General features: G+C 43.2%; 2 protein-coding genes across 4 annotated transcripts in view; one reads left to right on the top strand and one right to left on the bottom strand.

Moving 5' to 3' along the window:
• USP12 (ubiquitin specific peptidase 12) overlaps nt 1-9,529 on the top strand; it is a 335,443-nt gene extending 325,914 nt beyond the window's left edge. Inside the window, exon 8 of the transcript XR_008203559.1 lies at nt 8,907-9,529. The gene's annotated coding sequence lies outside the window, so the exon portion shown is untranslated. The remainder of the gene's footprint in view (nt 1-8,906) is intronic.
• CDK8 (cyclin dependent kinase 8) overlaps nt 1-24,471 on the bottom strand; it is a 66,038-nt gene extending 41,567 nt beyond the window's left edge. For 2 of the 3 annotated variants that reach the window (XM_052671435.1, XM_052671436.1), the window contains exons 1-2: nt 23,983-24,471; nt 5,631-5,706 (exon numbers count right to left, since the gene is read on the bottom strand). In XM_052671435.1, coding sequence (XP_052527395.1) covers nt 5,631-5,706; nt 23,983-24,110 — 204 coding nt within the window. In that variant the 5' untranslated portion in view covers nt 24,111-24,471. The remainder of the gene's footprint in view (nt 1-5,630; nt 5,707-23,982) is intronic. The other variant, XM_052671438.1, reaches the window with a different exon arrangement.
• Nucleotides 24,472-24,958: the final 487 nt, after the last annotated feature.

Genomic DNA, 24,958 nt, shown 5'->3' with positions numbered 1-24,958 from the left:
GAAGTTCTGTAAATGTCTATGATCCCTACACAGCATAAGGATTGGGGTGAGAGGGAGAACACCACAGAAATGCCTGTTTGTTTTTGTCCGTTGCAGGTGGGGGTCATTGGTGTTGGGTTGAGCCTAGCCAGCAGCTAAGCCCCCGAGAAGGAAGAGGAAGAGCACAGGTGAGAATACTTTTGGGTCAAGATAAAAACAGTTTAATAAGTGAAGAACTGGGAGAAGAAAGTAATCTAAAAGCACTAACTCATCACCTTCCATAAGCAGACTGATGCAGACTGCCTCCCACCAATGGTGACCTACCCCAAATCCATTTCCCCTCAGTTTTTAATGCCAAGAATGACATTATAAGGCAGTAGACTACCCCTGTGGGCAATGTGGCTCAGCTGTCCCTGCTGTGACCCCTCCCAGCCAGCCCTCTCACTGTGGGGGCAAAGTAAGAACAAGTCAATGCACTGGTATGTTATCAACACTATTTTAGTCACAAATCTGAAACACAACACATGCTGCTATGAGGAAAATGAACTTCATCTCATCTAGACCTACTACAGCATTGAAGACCAAAAGTAGGAGTCAGCCTCTTAAAAGGGAATGAGAGATTATAAGGCTCAAGAACACATCATTCCAGTCCTTAAAGCCAGAAGAACTTTTTGTTCATTCAGTAAAAATTCATGGTGCTAGCTCCAATTTATACCAAACATTTTGATGAACTGACTGTAACCAGAATATTTCATGACAGTACATAATTATATCTCCCAGACCAAAATCTAACCATATCTCCTATGGTCTGATGATACTTGTATCAGCAGTCCAACTCTTCACACCCATACAACTCCCAGATAAAAGAGGATGACAATAGTCAGGGCTCCAGAAAGTGTTCATTACCCTTCTCTTCACCTTCTGTTCCATTTTAAGTCCACCTGACTCCTTGTTCTCCATGTAACAAAAATCATCAGCTTTAAAAACCCATCCTCTTCACATCAAATGTCATCTATCTTAAAGAACACAAAAAGAATCTATCATCAAAGCTGGACCAGAACACAATGCAGAGATGAGAAACCTCCAGTAACTCAGCAGAATGGTGCCCTGTCTGCACAGCCAAGCAATATAAACACAATCCTCCTTTATTCATGCCAGGAATAGCCAATACTGTGGATTATTAAATTCATAGCATTCCTTCTGATCTGCTACGTGCCAAGCTGCTGCTTTCCCACTTCCAAATTCAGCCAGAGGCAAGGTCTAAGTAGCAGAGGGTGTATTTCCAAAATGGGCACACATACAGACCCGTACATGTAAACACACAAAGTGCAGACATGACCAGTCACCGATAACAAAGGCAACAGAACAGCACCTCCTTCGCCGGCATGCACACAGACACAAAACTTCACCACCTTACTGAGCAACACAGCCACAGAGAAGCAAGGAGCCAACACCCAGCCTGCTCACATGGAATCAGATACTTATCTCCCCTCCCCACTTCCACATGCTTATTTCTCCCAAACCCACCTTGATCTCAACCCTTCCTGCCTTTTACCCTTTCCCTCATCATCCTACAGTAAGTTCTACACAACCTCAGCATCCCTCCCAAATACTCAGTAACACCTCCGCATTTTCCTGTAATACTTGCAGCCATCTTACTTTCCCTCTCATCAGTTACAAAGCCCTCATTGAGTCTAGCCAAGGATGAGCCTGAGAGACTCCTTATGTGGCCCATCATCAGTGCTTTAAGAATTCTGGCTTTTGTTACTGCCATTGATACAGGCTGTTTATGATTCATGCATCTGTGTTCTCAGTATTATCATTCCTGCTGGCTTTTTATCCTTGCCTTTTATGCTGAATAGCTGTTAACCACATATTCTTACAGCCTGCTTTAAAAGCTGATGCATTTGGTCAAAGTAAGACAGCCACAAGCATCTCAGTGAAGAGGATGGCTAATGCACATCAGCAAAACCATCAGAATGAGGAAATGATTGCTGCAGTGATGACAGATGATCCCTGAATTACTGTCTTGGAAAGGCTGAAATGCTCCAGGACAGAGATAACAGAGCAATAAATGCAGACGCTGTCTGCAGGACAGAAGAGCTCATGCATCACGTGGGCTGTGTTTCCAGCAACCTCACTCTCCATGAACCAGGCCTCTCCAGCACAAATGGCATGTGCCTTTCCCATTTGCCTCAAGTCTAGCAGCTGACAGAGATCAATGAAGAAAAAACACTGCAAGAAACAGAGTATGCAACCAGCACGATATTGCTTCTTGGCCTAAGGACTCTCATACCCTGGTTTAGTTCTACAGAAAACACAGAAAGTAGTCAAAAATCGTTCACCCTAGCTCTCAGCAAGTGACTGTCTTTTTCATCTGCAATTAATATGATGATTCAAAATTGTTTCCACAGGCAGAAAGATTTCCCTTAGATCAGAAAGGCAAAACCTGGCTCACATTCAAAGAAATACAAATCTGCAGTTGATGAAGATGATGATACATCCTGTTTGACTTCAGGGACATAACCTTATGTCTGTCCCATCTGGGCTTGCCCTTGTTTTCATAAACATTGTTCAAGACACAGCAAGAGAACCAACAGCAATTGGTTCCTAATAGCATCCTAATAGCAAATCTTGGGCTCATACTGAGGTTCCTCTATCTCCCTCTTCAGATGCAGAAATACCCCACACCTATGGGCAGCTGAGGGACAGTGAGTGAGTGTCCTGATGACACAAAATGCCAAGAGAAAACAAAAAAAAAGGCATATTGCTGATTTAACTTCTGTGGTTTCCAAAATAATTGAGTCTTCCACATCACACATAAAAGGCAATATCTGCCAGCATCTCTCATGTCCACGCACATTCAAACTATTAGAAGTTACTGAAATGTTCAGGGTCTGCTAGAACTAAGGAAGTAGATGAAGAATCCCAATGACATGGGCACCTGTCACCAAGCTCAGCAGATTCTGCTGTTCACAGAAAATGTTTACTCCTTAGGAGCCCACTTTTAACATTTAATTGGTATTTTATTCCCTTTTCACAGAACTAGAGCTATTACTACTTCCTTTTATACAAAATCTCTCTATCATATTGCTTGTATACATACCAATTAAATTACAGCACGTGAGAGTCATTAGACTGGTCGAAGGGAGTCAAATCAAAGATGTTTTCCAGCCTCTTATCACACAGAAGTGTTGTCAAGAAAACCACTACTTGTCTTCTAAAACAAGGACTGCGCTCACCAAGATGAGCATTGTATTTATTTTTCTGTATTTGCTTTTGTGGGAGACTGCTTTCACTGCTAATGTGGAAGGAACACAACAGCCACCCCATGAACTGAGAAACCTGCCTCCTCCACTGAAGTCAATTCAGCCAAGATCACAACTCAAAAGGCAGGTGGACTCCCTCCTCACCCATCCAGGCACAGGATGCTTCACCACCTTCTGGCACAGGAGCAGAAAGCCAGGATGATGGCAGCTGGAGAGCTGGACAGGACAGCTGCAGAGGCATTCTGTTCAGGTAAGGGCAGCAGGAGGGCTGTACTGGGCCCTGAGCCTCCTGCCCTAGAAACAGAAATCAGTCTCTCTTTTGTCTATACTCAGACATGACCATCAGATTGCAAGCCTGCATTACACTCAAGCCACGCTGTAGGTTCCTATCACTTCCTCTGAGTTGAACTGAGCAATGCTATGATTGAAGGAGAGTTCAATTCAGCTTCTTTGCATGGAAAGCCAACAAAACTTTCCACTGGGTGAAAATGAACTTAATGTATCATACTACAAAATCCTAAGAATGCCCCAATATCTCCAACTGTAACTATCTTGGTATTATACTCAGTCACAATTAGCATCCTTAGCAAAACCCCTTAATTCTACCTGCTAATTAGTTTAAGTAAAAGCAACAACAACAAAATCTCTTATTTCAACAGGACAAGAGATTAGCTAGAACAGTGTGTAGAAATTCTCAAGCTTCAGGAAGTACTGAACCATAGAATCATAGAATGGCCTGGGTTGAAAAGGACCACAAAGATCATACAGTTCCAACCCCCCTACTATATGCGGGGTCGCCAACCAGCAGACCAGGCTGCCCAGAGCCACATCCAGCCTGGCCTTGAATGCCTCCAGGGATGGGGCATCCACAGCCTCCTTGGGCAACCTGTTCCAGTGCATCACCACCCTCTGAAGAGCAAGAGTCTTTCAGACACACACGCAGGGTTAAGCTCATCCTATAAACCAAGGCAGCCATTTCAGCTCTGGTCCCTGTCCTAGTCACAGCTCTTACTTTTAACTGATGTCGTTCAATAGCTATTTCACTTTCAGATGGTTTGACACAGTCAGACATCAGCCTGGATGTTTGCCTCAAATAGATGACTTAGAAAAGTAGGCTATGGGCATTTTTATACTTAAAAAGGTCACTTGAGTCCTAAACTAGATAGTCATTACAAGAAAGAATATTCACTATATAGTTCTAAAAAATGAGTTCATAGTTTGATATACATCACAGTGATTGCTTAAGTGATTCTGCTATTGTGACTAACATACAAAAGCTTCAACCTCCAAAGAAAGTGAAGTGGATATATTTCACACACAAAACAAGTTGTGTCTAACTTCCTCTTAATACCACTGTGCTCATAAAAGCATTCACTGGAATAGTCTAGAACACACCGCTAGTCTGCCATTCAGACCTGAATTTTAAGTATGACAAATAATAAGTTTATTAATTAGATATACAGATTCCATCTTAGGACACAGCACTTCTGATTAACTCAGTATTCATATATAGTTTATACAGTTTATATTATGTAGTTGTAATATATATATATATATACACATACATACATATATGACAACTACATAATATAAACAATCTAGGTATTATCTTTGATTTGATCCATCTCCATATGAAGCTCCATTTTTTTTTCTAACACAACATTATTTCACAGAAATGGGGAAAATCTGTTTAATGGAATTAAAAAAAAAAAAAGAAGAAGAAATAATTTGGAGGGGATATGGAGGTGATTTTCTTCTTAACTCCCCAAAACAACATCACAAGAAAAGTAAAGAAAAACAGGTAAATAAACCAAATACTAAATTCCATGATGAACTATTAAATCAACTGCAGGGAAATTTGATCACATCAGCACACCAAAACCCAGATGGAAAACAAAGCAGAGCCAATAGGTGCTCAAGAAGTGCTGCTTCTGGTTACTCCAACTTTCTATCACCATAATCACTTCTGGGCTCCACTCCACCTTTCGGTCTTGATGACCACTTCCACTATGATTTTGGGGCCTTTAGAGCATGCTCTGATTGTTCTGAGCCAAAAAGATTTAGTATCTCTTTAAGAAATAATTGAAGTAGTAATGCAAAAGTCAGATCAAATAAGTCATTTAAACCACTGATTCCAATCACATCTTGAAATTCTGCTTTTAATCTGCCTGAGGCGAGCAGTAAACTTTAACTGAAAAACAGGCATTCACCGACAGCAAGTAAAACAGGTGCATGCATTTCCATGACATTTCTATTTGTTTTATACCTCCACGATATAAATATAGGACCCATAGTAGAATAACATGATTCAGCAAATAAAAACATGCACTCAATCAGTACTTTTAATAAGTCTGTTAGCTAGTAGAAAGAGCTGTTACTTACTGCTATTTCTCTGCATGCAGACATAGAAATTCCAGTACCTTCTATCTGCTTTAAAGCGTAATCTTTATCATCTTTCCTGTGAAAGAAGAAAAGAAACTTGTTTTAAAAATAGCACTACGAATTCAATGAGAGCTCTTTACCACCATGTCCATCCAAGAGGTTTTTCACAGGGCTCAAAGACAACCCACTGTTCGCATCAACCTTTCTAAACAGAAAAGAGGAAAAAGTAGATTAATGGACAGAATACGAACATGGTTAATGGGGAAAAAGAATGGAATGAAACTGTGAGTGGGTGAGAACAGATTTCAGCAAGAGGGCAATTACACCAAATCAGAAAGATAAAAGAGAGGGGACACACAAGACCTGACACAGGAAAAAAGGAGCAAGGAGGACAAAGACAGAAGGCATTAAAATGCTTCTATATGATAAAAATTTAAAACTTACTGTCCTGGAAAACAGATCGAGACAATAATGAGCACAAACTCATTCACACATCCAAAACAATAAAAAAAAAAACAAATATGGAGCAATTCTCTATTTTTCACCTTATAGGAATGTTAGTAGTGTGAAGCCTGAAAATAATAAACTTTCATTATTACGCACATAATTAAACCACATGCCTAACGATGACGCTGTTCTAAGAATGAAAAGCATAAGCAGACTTCAAATCAAATGAGACATTTATGATGGACAGGAGATTCACAGAGCGCTCCAGGCAGCTAGCACAGGGCTTTCCTATGCTGCTGATGAAAGGTGAAATGATTTTGAGCTAGAAAAACTCCCCTCTGTCTTTTCTATCTCCCTTAGCTGGTAAAGGCTTGCAGCCATTATTGGATATAAATATGAAGCAAAATGGATTGGACAGGAGGTTATTCTCATTGTTCTGTTCACTTACACACCCTATTTTCAAGGTATTTGGAGGGATCGTTATTGCATGAGAAGTGCTACTACACAACTGCTGCTCACACAAGCACTACCAGGGACAGGACATGGCGCAGGACCGCTCAGACTGAGGGTCTGCCATTGACCTGCCTGCTTTGATTTCACGGCAACAGGAGAACTCAGTACAGAAAGAAGTGCTGCCCTACAAATGGTGTTACAAGCACTTCTGGTAGCACTGACTGCTGCCTTATACTTAGGATTGTGGACCTCTATTTTTAACTGATTAATTTTTTGCCAAATTAAAAGTCTAGATTAAAATTTTCCATAACAGATGGTACTTTCTCTGGGAATTCTTAGAAAAAAATAACTTCAGCTGTTTCCTAGAACAAAACTGGAAAAAAAACACATGCATTTGTTCTTGCTGAATGTTCTAGAATTATCACTTTAATGGGGGGGGGGGGGGGGGTGCAATAACATTGCGTCCTCTTTCTCCTCACAAGAACATTCTCACATTGGATGAAATAAGAAGTTGGGAAAAATAAGATTTTTCAAACTGAAGAACAGTTTCAGACCTGAGCTCTGAGATGCTGTGCCCAGCCATGCAGCTCTCTGTGGCTGTGTCCCCTTCACCACTTGCTCCTCTGCTCCTCCCAGCTGCTAAAATGCTGCACTCTGCTACTGGAAGCAAGGATGCTCTGCCCTGTCCTCCACTACACAAATGTTTGAGAGGAAACATAAGCATAGGTTGATACACTGGAGGGAAGGGAAGGGAAGCCATCCAGAGGGACCTGGACAGGCTGGAGAAGTGGGCCCATGAAAACCTAACCAGGTTCAACAAGGCCAAACGCAGTGTGCTGCATTTGGGTCAGGGCAATCCCAGGTATTTATACAAACAGGGGGAAGATCACTTTGAGAGCAGCCCTGCAGAGAAGGACTTGGGGGTCCTGGTGGACAAGAAGCTCAATGTGAGCCAGCAGTGTGTGCTTGCAGCCCGGAAGGCTTATTTTACACTTATTTTACACTAAAAAAGGGTGGCCAGCAGGAGAGGGAGGTGATTGTCCCCCTCTACTCAGCTCTTGTGAAGCCCCCTCTGCAGAACTGTATCCAGGCAGTACAAGAAGGACATGGAGCTCTTGGAGTGGGTCCAGAGGAGGGCACTGAGATGATCAGAGGGCTGGAGCACCTCTCCTGTGAAGAAAGGTTGAGAGAACTGGACTTGTTTAGCTTGGAGAAGAGAAGGCTCTGGGGAGACCTCATTGTGGCCTTCCAGTACCTAAAGGGAGCTTATAAACAGGAGGGAAAATGCCTGTTTATGAGGGCGGATAGTTACAGGACAAGGGGAATGGTTTTAAACTGAGACAGGGGAGGTTCAGGTTAGATATTAGGAGGAAGTTTTTCACCCAGAGGGTGGTGATGCATTGGAACTGGAGGCATTCAAGGCCAGTCTGGATGTGGTTCTGGGCAGCCTGGTCTGGTGGTTGGTGTCCTTGCCCATGGCAGGGGGTTAGAACTGGATGATCATTGTGGTCCTTTTCAACCCAGGTGTATTGGAACTGTTGAATCATGGCCTGAACCTCTGATTGATCACCTTTGGCAAGCACTGAGTCAGCTGTGGGAGCACAGGTGAAGGCGATTCAGTGTGTGACTGGAAGGGATGGAGCCTGGCTCCACCTCTCCTAGACCCCATTTAAGGGCTGATGCTACTAAGGAAGGATCTCTCTCTGGAGATTGCCTCTCGTGGAGTTTCTTGCAAGCCTACAACACCAGTAAGCACTTTTCATTTCTGATTATCTTTTCCAATGTGGTAATCTTACTTGCTTAACTTCTCTGTATGCATAATGATCATCCAATACTTTACAACATCTGTATAATGATCTTACACCAGGCCATTCTATAATTGCATACAGTTACAAAAATAAGTAAAATTTAGGGGTAAAGCTCACTGTAAGCACTGCACTATGCTCTCTTCCAGAACAAGAGAGAAAATAACAGATGACTTAAGGCTTAAATTCACTAGATGGTGCACATGCAGTTGAGTTATAAAGCAGTATTCAAACATCTGTTCTACGCTGAGACTGGAAAACTGCGATGGTTACCCTCTACAACATTAGTGTCAGCTATTCCATTAACAAAAGCAGGAAAAACCAAGTTTGATTGAGCCAAGCTAGACTGGCTTTCCATAATTCCTTGGTAATCATGAGAATTAGGAGAATATTTTTTTTTTTTAGAGGGAGGAATAAGAACTTTTTGAAGTGTTATGAAATCGAAGGAAAGGTCAAAGTGACTGAGCTTATTTTACACAACTTCTAGAAACACTTAACCCATAGTCTGCGTTTACCATAACACAGCCTAAAGAGCCTCTCTGTGTTTGCATGGATAATCACAGACTCACAGAATCACAGAATTGTAGGGGTTGGAAGGGACCTCCAGAGATCATCGAGTCCAACCCCCCTGCCAAAGCAGGTTCCCTACAGCAGGTCACACAGGTAGGCATCCAGGCAGGTCTTGAACATCTCCAGAGAAGGAGACTCCACCACCTCCCTGGGCAGCCTGTTCCACCTTCTTTGAAGATACTCAGTGTGTGTGACAAGGCAGGAAAAAAAATTTTAAAAATGAACTGTAAATGTATTCCCCAGCAAACTAAGCAACAGCACCAGCTATTTATCAGCTTACATTTTAAGGGCACAGAAAGACTCAAACTGTAGTTTACCTACAGTTCTAACAGAAGGATCACATTGGGAAAACCTGACCATTTTCTCAGTTGTGTGAGCGAGACTTCCAGTAAGCCCAAGTAGATCCTCCACAGCACAGCATGCTTAGAGAGGATGGTAAATCTGCACAATTATATCCCAACTACTACCATCATATATTCTTGTGTTTAAGTAGGCTGGCATTTTCAGCACAGGAATACTCCTTATTAGTAACAGCTGTCAAGTGACAAGAATAAGGGAACTTCCTTTGTACACCACTGCTGGGAAGCTCTTACTCAGGGTGCAATGAGGCACTGGCACAGCTGCCCAGAGAGCTGTGGGTGCCCCATCCCTACCTCTGAAGTACTGTAATACTTTCCACAACAACAACAAAATCAAACTGAACTGATAAGTACAATGGAACCTAAAGGAATAATTAATGTGAAAAGAACACAACAAAAAGCAGCGAAGAGTAGGAACAGATGCCTGCCAAATGCAAGCACTCCGCACAGCTCTAGTGTTGCAATGCCTGGTATTTTTACCATTTGTTAGAAAGAATAATTAAAGCATATATAAGCATATATGCTACACCTGGAAGAAAAGGGAGCTTAAAAAATACCTTAAATAAACATCAGTGTTACTGTTATTTCATATCATGCATGTTGTACAAATGTACTGATACTGCACTAAAGGATATCCCAAATGCTGATCATGAGATCAGTTAAAATGTGAGTAATAAAAATAGAAGTACTAAAGACTTAGAAATCAATGGTTGTTATTCCAAATTTACGCTACTGTTAAAAACAGGTCAGAAATTTGAAATTAACTAGTCATAACTTAAGAACAGTTCTTTAAAAATAAGGAAATGGAACATTTGTCAGCAGCTAAACATCTGAGGAAACAGCTTCTACTGTCGTAAAACTACCAAAGGGAACTTTAAATGCAGCATCTATTCAGTAGAAAATTAATGAACCCAGTAATTGTTTATGGTTCTTATTCTCTAAAGAATATGAAAGTGCTCATAATTAAAGATAAGGATACTAACAAAACATAGGATTAAAAAAAAATGAATCTGTTTCATTCTACCTTTGAGAATTCCATTAATATCAATAGTAATAAAAATAAAAAATCCTAAGCACAGCTGTCATAGTACTGTTAAAGTGACTCAGTCTCAGCAGTATTAATCCAAAATCCACTGAATGTGCTATCACAGAATCTTTTGAGTGAGAAGGGATCCTTAAAGGGCATCCAGTCCAACTTCCTGCAGTGAACAGGGAAACCTACAGCTCCATCAGCTGCTGAGAGCCCTGTACAGCCCAACCTTCAATGCTTCCAGGGACAAGGCATCCACCACCTCTTCCAGCAACCTGTGCCAGTGTCTCACCACCCTTACTGTAAAACACTCCTTCCTTATATCCTCCCTAAAACTCCCTACTTTTAGTTTGAAATCATTTTCCCTTATCCTATCACAACAAGCTCTGCTAAAGTCTGTCCTCTTCCTTCTTACAGTCCCCCTTCATATACTGAAAGGCTGCTCTCAGGTCTTCCTCACAGCCTTCTCTTCTCCAAGCTGAACAGCCCCAGCTCCCTCAGCCTGGATGTTTTTGTGGCTCTCCTCAGGACATGCTCCAACAGGTATGTGCCACTCCTGTACTGAAGACTCCACATATGGATGTAGTACTTGAAGTGAAGTCTCACAGCACAGAGCAGAGGGGCAGGATCACTCCCTTGCCCTGCTGGCCATGCTGCTTTGGATGCAGCCCAGGATACAGTTGGCTTTCTGGGCTATGAAGGTACATTGTTGGCTCTCATCCAGCAGCACCCCCCCGGTCCGTCTTGGGAGGTCTGCACTCCATTCTTACATGCCCCAGGCTTCTACTGACAATGACCTTGGTTTTTGCAGTTGAAAGTGAATTTGTGCTATAGACATCTTAGCTTTGAGCAGCTTATCAGATGAATGTCAAGTAACACTGAACCCATAGCTGTGCAACCAGCAGAACGTCCACATTATTAACAGTAAAACATGGACAGGAACTTTCATACATGCTAGAAAGCCATGCAAGAAATATTAAGTGTTGCCCTATCTATTAGAACTTCAAAGAAGGGCATGGATGAATAAGAGGTTTTATTATATTGGTAAACATCAAAACGGAACTTGATAGCAAAGATTTAATTTACTACCAAGGAAGAAAGAGATAACACGAAATTAAAAACAATTCTGTTATTCTGTGAATTAACTGTAGCAATCGAGTTCGGAGAGGAAAAGAAGAAAACTTCTAGTGAAGCTGGTCATAGCAGCTGTGTGGTCTTACCGCACATGTGAGATGGAAGGAGCGGCTGAAGGAGCTGAGATTGTTCAGTCTGGGTAAGAGGAGGCTCAGGGGACACCTTATTGCTCTCTACAACTGCCTGAACAGAGGGTGTGTGAGGACGAGGTCAGCCTCATCTCCCATGTAACAGGAAGAAAAAGGAATAGAACAGGTAGAAAAGGCTACAAATTGTGCCAGAAAAGGTTCAGGTTGAATATTAAGAAAAAATCTCAGAAGAGTGGTGAGGCATTGGAATGGACTGGCTGGGGAGGTGGAAGAATCACCATCGCTGGAGGTGTACAAGGAAAGGGGAGATGTCACACTCAGGGACATGGTGTAGAGCAGAGGTGTGGGCTGATGGTGCGACTCCATGATCTTAGCAGCCTTTCCAACCTTAATGAAATTGCCTGAGCTGCAATTCAACAGCTTTAACTTAGATTCCATAAACTTACCAGCATGCTTAGAGCTTACACAAAGATCACAAAATCCTTTCACCCCTACAGGAGGCTGACTTACACAGCCTGCCTTCCCCCACCTCCCAAAGACCACTGCACACTGACAAGGTGCTTGTTACAACACAACTGGTACAAAGTTTGATAAACTGCATAATAGGCACCTGATTTACCAGAAAACACTTCGAATCCAAATACTTGTCAAAACTAATTAGCACACACAGCAAGTCTGATCAATGGCTGTGTACCTTCAGATAAAAATTGAGAAAAATCTCACTAAAAGGACAAAAGGGGCTGCTGTATGCTCAGCTAAGTGCTGAAGTGCTCTGAAAGAAGAGATCAATCAGAACTAACACAGGCACAGCTGCTTCATTCAAGATTAAGTTAGCACATCTTCTAACTAGTATCATCCTTCCAAGTCAGCTTGAAATACTACACTCACCTTTGCAGAAAGCCGCAGTTGAGTTCTATACCCATTGCAATGTTGAGGGAAAACTAAAGTAGACTTCTTTTCCAACATACAGAAACAACCCGAAGTAAAACTACATTGTGTACTTCTAGCTGTCTGAAGGTTCCTTTAAAGCTATTTTACTTTCACTGGTGCTCTATGCATTACATATATCACTACAAAGAAATAATTCTAAAAATCTCTGAATTTTCTACGATACACTTTTTTTTTCCTGCCTTTAAAACAAAACAAAACTATTACCTAAAACAAGTTGGATGAATCAATACTGAATTAAATACATTAGGTCAAACAATTGGTTCTTCACTTGACTGAATTTTAAAACACTATGAAAATGAGAACAGTTATTTAGCATAAGTGAAACACAGAAGATAAAATTATCTTCTCTATTATAAATTTTCTGTATACAACAAAAACACGGCTGTATATGAAAGTTCAGATTTATTCAAGTCCAGAGTATTTAAAAGTATTTACAACCGGCTTAAGGCTCATCTCAGCACAGATTGTTACTTGTTTCCTGCACAGAAGATATCAGTCAAAAATCAGATAAAAAACAGATTCTGTCATGAAAGCCTCTTATGTATTAATAAATGAGAAAGGATAACGTCTGCCAGTCAGAAAAGCTACTTTGTAAAGGATGTCAGCTTGGAAGCGTACTTGCAGCTATCCTCCTCTGCTCTACAAAGACTTTCCAGGTACAGGTGAATAAAGAGCAGATTGTACTTGTTCAGCTGTAGAGAACAATAAATTCAGTGCCCAAAACATTGTGACTTCAGACTTGTTTGTGCTTACCACTAGAAGCAGTGCTCCGTACTGCTCCTGATGTGGCTGCTGGCATCCGCACCTGCTGTGCAGCATCAGGCCAGGTCCCACTGCAGCTAATGACCTCAGGACTGAGTTCTGGTCTATAACAAAATCACAGTGCAACGCCCACAGAGCCGTGCTACTACAATGTGTGCACTTCCAGGGCATCTGTGTTTTTTTTTTTTCAGGTGTCGCCGATGTGCAAGGGCTCTCAATGAAACTGGTACACAGCTAATATTGGGACGACCAGCTGTATCTTTTCTCAACAGAATACAATTAGTTCAAGGCAAAAAATAATGTATGCACCACTTTCTAAAGAGAGCAAGAGCAACAGTAAGTGAATACTGCAGCAGAAATCTAGGATCTCAATTTTCTTTTCACTCTAAGACAATGGCTGTGGATGGCTGATGAAGCAGGAACACGTCACTAGGAAATCAACACTACATGCCCTCATCTTCCTTTGCTTTCTAAAGATTGCTAGAGCTGTCAAAGACAAGTCAGTACACCTTTCCTGTGACTGAGGAGAACTGCTCAGTAACTAATACATTATTTTATGAAGGCATGCCATGTCACAAGTTGCATGGATGTTACTCACTCCAAGTTTCTATGTGATGCGTGACCACAGTAACTCCTGAGGAATCAGAAAGTGTACAGGGATAAATTCGAGAATTCAGAGAAATTGACAGAAATGTTTAATTGCCTTGTTCTCTCCTTTTCATCTAGAGAATTAAAGTATCAAGAATCAAGAAAGTAATATACTGAATACCTGTCTGCCAATAATTTCTAACATTAACATTTAAATACTGAAGAACCTAGCACAAAAAAAAAAAAACAACAACATAAAGACGCATTTCAACACTCTGCATGTTTTTCCTTTTAAGGTATGTCTATTAACCACAAAAATGAGAACAGGTAAAACAGCATATTTTAAGTTACGCACTCTTTTTACTATTACAGCCCCTACTTCAGAAACATACATTTTATCCTGAAATTTTCCAGTGTGACTCAATCTTGCTAACTCTTCAGTATTCAATTTTTAAATATAGCATTCTTTAAGGAGACAAAGAAACCTTTAGAAAAGAATAAAAGATTACAAGGAACACAATCTGTGACTGAAGCCCATGTTGTGGACTTGGAACTAAATTTGCAATATGTCATGTAAAAATAGAAGGCCATAGTACTCAAGGAAATACTAACAGAAAGAAAAACATGGCAGGGAAAGATGTGCTAGGAGAGTTAAGCCTCCAGTTAAGAAATTCAAGGCTTTCTTTATTACCAAGATGCTTGCAGAACATGGCAAAGCTGATATGCCAGAAGAGCATCATTATTCTTACCAGAGAGCAAGGCTTGTGCAGAGAGCATTTTCTACTTCAAAACAAATCCTCTAGCAATCAGACCTATTTGTGAGTAAAGCATATTCCACAGCTGGAGGAAAAACCAGCAACAGCAAGTCAGTAAACCACATTTCTGAGACATCTAGTACTATGTGGCAAATGGCAATTTATCACTTTCTTCCTTTTGTTCTTTGATTTATTTTTTTAATTAACACCTTTTGCCACAACACATAGTTTGGCAAGAAGTTCAAAGTAAAGGAATAAATTTAACGATACACTGTACATGCTGTTCTTCTGACCCAAGAATTTGCTGCTGTCAAAAGAAAAGTATTTCCTTGCCATCTCCTCCTTCCTGCTCCCAGCCAGAAATCCCTCCCTTCTGACACTCTGATCTGTGCCACACTCCTCCACCAGCTGATTCACCCCCTCCAACAAGATATCCCCAAGAAACAGATAAGCAATTTGGATAACAAAGTACGTTAGGCTACAGAACAGTTTGATGAGTATCCAAACCAGCAACAAAGCATGTGGTACGAGCAAAAACATGAGGGGATGGATGGTAGAGGAGATGGAGAAGTGGAAGAGAAAAGACGCTTCTCTGCCAGTTCCCCCTTCTGGAAGCTGTGACACACAGTGAGCGTGCTTGGCCGCAAGTCAAAAAGAAATGAAACTAAACAACAGAAACAGAACAACCCATCCACCTATCCTAGTGATCAACTCCAGCACAGAAGCAAGAATGCCTGGGATTCCCTTTTTTTTTCCCCCCACAAAACTATAATTTCACTGCCAGCCTGAAATGAAAGTTTTCATGGAGGGATTTGGCCTCTTCTCCCAGGCAACAAACAGGACCTGGGGAAACGGCCACAAGTTGTACCAGAGGGGGTTTAGATTAGACATAAGGAGAAACTTTTTATCTCAGAGAGTGGTCAGGCACTGGAATGGCTGCCCAGGGAGGTGGTGGAGTCACCATTTCTGGCAGTGTTCAAGAGGCATCTGGATGAGGAGCTACAAGATATGGTTTAGTCTGTGGTAGCAGTGATAATGAGAAGACGGTTGGACTAGATGATCTTACAGGTCGTTTCCAACCTTGTGATTCTATGATTCCATCCCCTCAGTCTTGCAAGGTCCTTTCCTGAGCCTTCACAATCAGCCCTCACCTTCACTACCCCAAATAACTACCTCCAGGCAAAGCTGTTTCCCAACTATTTATAAGTAATTTCCAGACAATATAAAACTTAAATTGTCTCTTCTCCTCAGAACCTTTTATGGGTCCACCAGCTCTGCTGTCAGCCCACCTTACTAGTTGGTGGTTTCCACTCTTCCAGTAACTCCTTCAAAAAAGTCACTGTTGCCTCTTTCCAGTCATTTATGGCTCAATTCAAAGCATCGGGTTATGATCTGTAGTTAGCAATCTATTATACTTTTGAACTCCTTCAGATGTGTGAATGTTTCATCTTGACAAGTGACCGCCCTTCAGTTTGTTCAGGCAGCGCCTCCTCCACGCACTGCAATTTGGGATCTCCTGTGGCATTCTTTAACTTCCAATGCTTTAAGTTCTTCTGTAACACACAAAAGCAAAGCTCGTTTCCTGCTGTTATTTCACCTTCTCTAAATGCTTCTCCTATAGGTCAGTGGTCCTCTGGTTCTACAGGTAATGTGGTGTTACAGATGCTTCAGAACAGGGTAGAAAATGGGAGATTAATTTTATGCCCACTTCAGGATTGAGAGGGGAGATTGAGACTTGGGTGTTTTGAAGGGTTAGATGCAGAGGGTGCCAGAGGGCTATGACACTGCATTTTCATACTGAGCCTATTGTTACTTTCATTCCTTTCCATCTCCATAACACACAGAAAATGTAATATTTAATTTTTCAGTGTTCTTATTCACAACAGCTTCCTTTATTGTACTATTTAGCTGTGCCAGATGCTTTTGACCAATGGTTTTACAGTATCTTGGTGAGTGATACATACCCACCAAAATTTAAATTTGTTCTCAAGTACCTTGCAACATCTCACCTTTTCAGCTCACTTTTAGCTTTAAGAAGCTGTATCTTCCTCCCACTGCCACCTCCTTTCTTAAAAAGGAATCATTGAATGAATGAAGTTAAGTGGTACTTTAGTGGATTACTTAACCCTGTTTAGATCCAGCACCCCTCCAAATGCAAAGAACAAATCACGTTTGTCACAGCCCTCAGCAGTAATACTCAGAATCAGCTCTGACATCCCACTGCAGACAAAGCCATGAGTTGTTTCTCCCTACGTGGGTGCCATGACCAGCTACTCACTGTCCCCAGGATTGGCAACATGCTTTTCTTTACTGTTTGCTCTGCAGCCACTCTAATCTTACACAGACAAACTAGAGTCAGGCAGCAGTAATGCTATTTGGTTTTTTTGGCATGTCCTTTATGTGTGCCTGGAATTCTACCTGTACAGATTCCAGTGCTGCAACAGGTACTTTTTGGGAGGTTGAAGTGAGTACTTTGGTATCTGACACTCATCTGGAAGTCAGATAAGCTTCCAATTGAGCTGAATTAACCCAAGAATGAATGCCACTATTGGGGCACTCATTTGTGAGCAGTTGTTTTGTGCAACCCTGTTTAAATAGGATTGCAGTCCACTCTAGAAGCAAAGAGTTTGAACTCCAAACAGTTCAAGTACAGAAAGTTAGATAAGATCCAAATTACATTCAGAGACAAACTTGCTGCCTTAAAGTCCACGCAGGCAGCACTTGCCCCAGTTGCTTCTATTAAGCTCCATACCTCGTACAGTAGCTCCGTGAGAACAACTGCGTTCATGAAACCTGATTTTCTGAGGCTTCACTGGGGGATTATCCAGTGTCTGAATGCAAACTCTGATTGAAAGTACACCTGCAGCAAGGGCTGTCATTCATAGGACAAGGTTTCTCTCCCAGAAAACAGCCAGAAACACAAGGCAGAATCTGGGGATTTAATGCAATTCAGATCCCTTTGTATTTGAGTTCAGTCGCACATATTAGTCAAACACACAGTAATGAACTGAGTCTTCTTTTTTACAGCAACTCTCAAGTGTCCTTTACTCAAATGTCAACATCTTGTATGCAAGGTGTTACAAGCACACAGAATGGAGCATTCCCAGAAAAACAGGCAGATTGCCTCAGTGACCTTTCGTTGTGTTCTTCCATATTGACAGAACATGTGCATTTTTTCCAAGACTCATTTTAATTTTGGATGTTTAGGCTATCATCCATAGTAGCTTAAAAAAAAAAAACAAGTTTTCTTGAACATTTTGGTCTTTAAGGAACATATCTACAGCTCAAATCCTGGTTTACCATTCTTTTCCCACAAATACTGAATTAACCACCCAACACACCTTACTATACCTCTTACCACTCAAGGTAGTTTAAATGGAATGGAAACTGTTGCCTGAACAGCAGCTTCTTTTTGTTCATGAAATACAAAACAGTGCTTTGACATCCTGATCTTCAAAAGCTTGGGACAGTCTTTGGCTGGGATGTCCCCTGCTCTAAGGGACATCAGCAGAATTCTCTACAGGTTAAACTATCTAACCAGTACCTCTCCTGTATCAGCTAAGAAAGATACCACATTTCTACACAAATTTCAATAAATTTCTTCAAATATATATTTATTAAATGGAAAGTCTACAAGACACAAAAGTATCTAGTTCATAAGCAGCCTTGTACCTAGCAAAAACACATCACTATGGATAATCTATTCCGTAATCCCAAATGTGCTATTAGAGAGGCTTGACAAGGTCTCAGAAACCATTTGTTGAGCCTCTGAGACGACAAGGTAAAAACAGCAGGCCAGCCAGCACACAAAACTCTCTGGACAGCCATCAGCCTGCACGCAGTGGCAACACAGCACCATTGCCAGGCTCTTGCAGAAAAAGAGAGTGGGAAGGGAAGGGGGGCACAAGAGTCTGATGGGGGGGAGAAGCCTCAACCTTACTCCCATCCACCCACACCAGATGGGCTTCTCTGCTCTAAACCTTTATCCCCACAGTTCTTCCATTTCTCACTCATTTGCAATTTAAATTCAAAGAGAAGCTGGAGCTGCAGCTACCAGCATTAATCATGCACAGGTAGGAAAAGCAGCCTCCCCAGCAGCGCAGGTGTCATACTGACTCCAGTCTGCTTTCCACATCGTTGCAATTCCACAGCTGTAAGGTGCACTGGACAATGGCAGACAACTACCAGGCTTCAACGACAAAACAGAGACATCAGTACTGTAATCTGGGAGTCCTGAGGAAGCGCCTGCCATCATTACACACTGCTGGGCTACAACCTCACATAGGCAAGCCCCAGTTCCTGTGCCCTAAAGGTGTTTCTATTGTAGTTCTTATATTTCTTAACAAAAAAAAACAAACAAAAAAAAAAACAAAAAACCACCTATTCTTAAGAAAAAAAAATTCACAGGTTCTACTTCAACCATCTGCGAGTTACAGCCTTTCCAACTCCTCTGCTAAAGGACATTAAAAAAAAAGATACAAAACAGCTCTAAACTTTAATGTTTAAACACGAGAACCCAAGAATACCCAAGAGCTACAGCAAGCATACAACCTCAGTGCCATTTGACCAAGGGCAGCACTCTCTAACACACACTTTCTCTACAATCAGCACCTTCAAAACCTGTTAATGAGAAACCAGGCACAGCAGTACAATTTACATGTTCTATTATTCCAATTTGTAACCTAGAATAAAGCAGATACCGATCTCGGCTCTCACACCCTCCTCTGTGTGCTTGCTAATGGCCTCAGATAGCAGTGAAACACTCAAGGCTACACAGTTCCACCTTTGCTGCTGGCTACCAACATTAATTGAGGCACGTGGCAAGATTACAAAAAGACTGTACCAAGGAAAGCCCAAGGCTCAGCAAAGAGCTCATGGTGAAGATGGGCCAACTGATCTTAAAAGATACAAAGCCTGGAGATGCTTAAGAAGATGAGAAGGGAAGGAAGCAGATGGGAAGATAGCTAGCTATATGAGTTTTACAAAAAAAAAAAAAATTAAAGAGCACAAGACTCAGTGCAACACAGCGCACATACCTCATTATGCAGATAGAATTTAATTAGATTTCCAACAACTATGGTAATGGATCCAAAAGAGACTCAGGGCATATATTTTAACAAGATAATACAGACATATTACATAGGCACTAAATAAAGTCTGTGACATTTAGAAATTCCACCCCATTGTTCACAGCAGTGGCAAACCAAGTGCTTGCATTCTGACTTCACACTTCCATTCTGTGCACATCACCTGGTGCAGTGCCACTGCTTCTGTTCGAAGGAGTTCAACTTGACATGTGTATACAGGTAAGAAAAAAATATGTTGTGTTTCTTAAACAGCAAGAAGATAAGAGCTGTTTGTCAGTTAAATTTGAAAGCTAACAGGATGAACTCCATGACACAGCTCCAAAGACTCAACGCAGAATTAATCCAGAAGCTGGAAGCCTAGGTCTGTTGCTTGCCTTCTTGCCAAAATGTCCTTGCTGGACTCATTGCTTCTATTTGTGGCACTCCCAAGCTCCACATTCCTCTCACTAAAGTCAGTTTTATATTAACATTGCCCAAATAAGTGAACGATCTATGATCTCAAGTAGGGCAATCAACACATACCCGTAAACACCCACAACATGCACTGTTTCATACTACTTAAACATGGTTTCCATCCCTTTAGCTTCAAACCACACATTTCTGAAACAGAATCATCATAATTCTTGCAATACTCTTTTCCAGGTAAGTAGAAACTACCACATGTCATACTGAAGACGAAGCAAACCAGTCGTTCACTGGATGCCACTACTTTCTCCGCCGCTGTTTTTTTAATACAACTCGTGCAGACCCTCAAGGAAAAGAAAAGCCACATATGGATTTGATTCTTTGAAAGGTACAAGTTCAATACATAAATGTACTTTCATGCTTTCAGCTAAGTGTTAGTACATCCAAAAGAAAGAATGCGTCCCTCCGTTTACAGAAATACTTCCAACGCAGAACTAATGGCTGAAATGAGAATTAAAAAAAAAAATAAAAAATCAGCTGTACTTCTGTTGGGAGCTTAGATCACTCCTTGTATTTCCTGAGAATAAGCTGGGAAGCATGAGCTTACTGACCATGTGTTCCCAACCATGAGCACAGTCTCCAAAGTCCTCTTCTCCTGAAGAGTGAGAAGATCTTCCCTTCCAATAACACGTGAGAGATGTTACTACAGACTGGGATTTTCAATCATGTCATTTTCTGCTGCTGTAATTAAAGAGTTAGACATGGCCTTACAGTGACATTCAATAGTTCCTTATTCTCATCCAAACCACAACCAATAAACAGGAAGAACAACTATTTGGAAACAGTCCCAAACTGCCACTGAAGCAGACATCCTTGCACAACAGCATATGCTTCTCAGAGACCTCAGACATCAGCTATATGCTAAGAGTCAAAGGCACAGGACAGCAAGTAAAACAGTGCAAGATCAACTCCATTAAAGTCAGACACCACTGAGGAGTCAGCACACTACCACCGTGCTCTGCCAGCACAGAAATCACAGCCTGAGAGGTAACAAAGCATCTGCTGCACACTCTGGGGCAAGCCCTCCAGTTTCCAAGCACCTCAGCATGCTGCAGCCAACAGCTGGGAGTCAGTTCCTGAGGAACTCAGCAGGAGTCTGATCTCGTCAATTAAACAAAGCAACCACCTCAACTATGTTTCTAGCCCAAAAAGCTAGAAAATGCTGGCCTATTTTCCAGTTCTGCTGCAAGTTAAACAGGTAGTTTTAAAATCTGTGCTGAGCAACATTCCTGAATGAGCACCCAAACAGCATGCAGAGTAGCTTCAATGCAGGAAATAACTGAAATTCCCCAAACAATAAAAAGTAAACTGTCCTACTGCCACTAGAGACAAGAGCAAGTTTCCTTAGGTACAGAGTGACATTGAGCATGGCACACCGTTCCCTTCCTGCCTGCCAGTAGAAGGAACTGCCACCTCATGCACTCTGCTGCTACATCAGTCACCAATGCAGTCAGCCTGCTCAGAGGTGCAGGGCCACCAGCACCACTTGAAAAGCCGGGAAGATTCTTTTCAACCACAGGGCTACAAAGTTGATGACAAAAGGAATGGAAATGAGAACTTGGGAACTGAATGCAGCTTTGCTGCAGGCCATGTGCCACACAGAGCTTAGCCATCGCATCAGCTGAGTACTCATGTATGGTGCTATGTTCTAGTTTTGGCAGGCACTATATCAGAAACATCCATGGAAGTGCACCTGGTGACTCCCCGTGCAAAATTCTCAACGCCTCACCTTGTGGCAAAGGACAAGGCACAGCTGGATTGGCTTTTTTGCTGGTGCAAGGCACAAAAACCATGTTACGTCTTCATCAGTACGTCAAGAACACACAGCATCCTTCACTCCTTTTAAGGCTCCTTGCTGCACCAAAATGACCATGTAACTGTCCCCCAAAGCAACCCCTCATAGTTTAACAACTATTACATTTATTTACATATTATTACAACAATTACATTCCTACTGCTTGGACCCATACCTGTTAATCTACTTTCATGAAGGCAATCAGCAAGAAGGGGTGAAGACCATTGCTATACAGAAGGCACTAGATCCTTTTGCTTGTAAGATGGATATTCATCACTGAGTTTTTAAACGTTTGCACAGGATGAATTATTAAAATATAGTTCTTTTCTGTGTTTATCCTATTCATTAGACATCCGTGTATAGAATGTCATTTAAGAAAGAGCAGCCTCTATTTTTAATAAAACATTTGCAGTCCTGTAGCTCAAGCACTTAAAAAATTGTGACGCATAATAAACATGGGACTTCAGTTATTTAAAACAGGATTTAGAATCATATAATGAAATTTAAAGTAAATGCACACCTTTAAGGGAAAAACACATGTAAATTCAGCAGGAAAAAAGAATTTCACGCACAAAGAAAGTTTGAGCTGTTTTGAACTACAAACAAAAAGGTTTCTCCTCTAGCATTATACAACATGTGGGGAAATATTACAGCAGTGATGCTTTGTATATAGCAGTACTGAGCTCTATCTTTCATAAGCTCACACTGTAAGATGTACAGTGACCATCCATACGTTATCATAGTGTCAGGAAACTGAATTGCTATTAGAGACCTGCTTCTGTAATTCATTTCTTTGTGATAAAAGAATCAAAATGGAATCTTCCCCTTCAATCCTAAATCCACCCACATCACTTAAGGCCACCTATGTACCACTGTGCCATATGCTACAGAAGCATCCACAGCGAGTCATATCTTAAGTGTTTCAGATATTGTCCAAATGCAATTACCCAGCATATTTGAGAGTTCTCAGCAATCTGGCAGAGAAATGAGAAGCACTGGGGGAAGAGACTGGAGAAGAGGCACTGAAGAACACCTGCAGATAAGGAGATCTGCTGCAACAGCTTACCTAACTCACTGCAGTCTATGCCCTTGCACCCCCCCCCTCCAAAAAAAAAAAAAAAAAAAGAAAAAGAAAGAAAAAAAAATCAGACCAGGTAAGAATTACTCCTGCCAATGGTCTGAAAGATTCACATGTAAGGTGTGAAGTAGTTAGCTGAATCCCAGCAGCAGACAAAACCCATGGTGAAATAACAGCACTCCGATGAATAGCGGTGCGTGCAGAGCCGGGCAGCAGCCCCACCGCAAGCGCTCTGCAGGCAGCGCTAAGAGCTTACATAAAGGGAACCCGATCGCATTTCTGCCGTGGCTGACCACAGTCTGCTCTAAGCTGATTTACCACAGGTAGAAACAACGCCCAGGCTTTCAAACGCACATCTTTTCAATGAGAAAACACGGAGTTCGAGGAGGTGGACAGAAAAGCCGGGTGCGAGGGAGCAGCGGGACCTGTTAGAGCACAGCGTTGCCTCTCCCGCTGCCCTCGCCCCCCACCGCCCATTGTTCTGGCACCGACGCCGTGTCACCGAGAGCCAGGTGACACACCTGCATCTTCCTAGACGGGATTTCTGCGGGGAAATTCACTTACCGCGGTCTGTACTCAAATACAGACCTTCGAAAGCATCCTAAAGGAGACTTGGGCTACAGGAGCAGCCGGCAACAACACCCAAAATGGTGACTACGAGGAATAAACCAGACAAAAAGCGTTCAAAAGGAAAGAGGAACGGAGCTCAGCTTTACTAAGCCGGCGGGCGGGCTGACGTCTGGGGGCCGCCGGCTTCTTAAAAAGGAAAACCCGCGGAGAGCCGCCTCTTATCCCAGCCGTGGCATTTTTCCTCCAGCGGCCGCCAGCCCGGCACCGGGGCGGTAGCGGGGGAGGAGGTGAGGGGGGCGGCGGTGCCGAAAGCCGCTCCGGGGGGCAGGAGCCGCAGGGGTCGAGCGGCAGACGCCGCCGCAGGGACGGGGCCGGGACTGGGGCGGTCAGAAGGGAGCCCCGCTCCTCACTCACCCGTCCTTGCGCTTGGCTTTGTAGACGTGCCCGTAGGTGCCCCTGCCCACCTTGCAGCCCTCGTACTCGAACAGGTCCTCCACCCGCTCCCGCTCGCCGGTCAGCTTCACCTTGAAGTCATAGTCCATCTTCGCCGCCCCGCGACGCCTCTCGGCAGCCGCGCACCCCGCCCCGCCGCCCCCCGGCAGCGGCGGCAGCAGCAGCAGCGGCAGGAGGAAGAGGAGGAAGAGGAGGCCCCCGGGCCGCCCCGCGGAGCATGCAGGGCCGGGAGGCGGCGGCGGCGGAGCTCCTCGCTCCTTCCCTCCGCGCTCCGTCTCCGGCCGCTCCCCTCCTGCCCGCCGGCTCGCGGCACAACAGCCGGGCTGCGCGCGGAATACGGCGGCCGCGCCTGGCCGCACTGCTGCAAAGAAGCGTCGCAAACAGCGGGCGCCTCCCCGGCCCCGGGCACGGCGGACAGCGCACCGCGTGGAAGGCGGCGGGCTCCGACCACAGCCCCACCCTCTCGCGGCCCGGCGTGCCTTGCGGCGCGGTGCGAGGCGTGCTGGCAGCTGTAGTGCCGGGGGAGAGGCACGGCGCAGGGCATGTTGGGAGCTGTAGTGCCGGGGGAGGGACTTTGGCGCGGGGCATGCTGGGAGCTGTAGTCCTGCCTGCCCAGCTCCCGGGTATTGAAAGAAGAAACCACGTTTTGTGGACCGCCCAGAGAGCGTTTGTGTTTAATTTACACCTTCAGGATTCCTGAAACTTGGAGGAACGGCTGTACGAGCCTCCTGTGCTGGCACTGTGCCACAGGCCCAGTACCAGCTGTGGGATTGCTGTGTAGCCGTGAGGGACCTGATGCCCGCTGGAAGGGCACTGGGCAGGCGTTGTGAGCACAGCGAGCTGGCACGGCCTCATCCAGCACCCCGCTCCTACTGGCCAGCCCCAGAGCGCAGCCCTGCTGGCCGGGCTGTGCGCAGTGCAGCACTCTCACAGGGGC

The sequence above is a fragment of the Tympanuchus pallidicinctus genome, unplaced genomic scaffold, assembly GCF_026119805.1.
Source record: "Tympanuchus pallidicinctus isolate F22 unplaced genomic scaffold, pur_lepc_1.0 scaffold11, whole genome shotgun sequence".
Classification (NCBI taxonomy): Eukaryota; Metazoa; Chordata; class Aves; order Galliformes; family Phasianidae; genus Tympanuchus; species Tympanuchus pallidicinctus.
The sequence above is the reverse complement of the archived record's forward strand: the minus strand, read 5'-3'. Positions and strand labels throughout refer to the sequence as shown.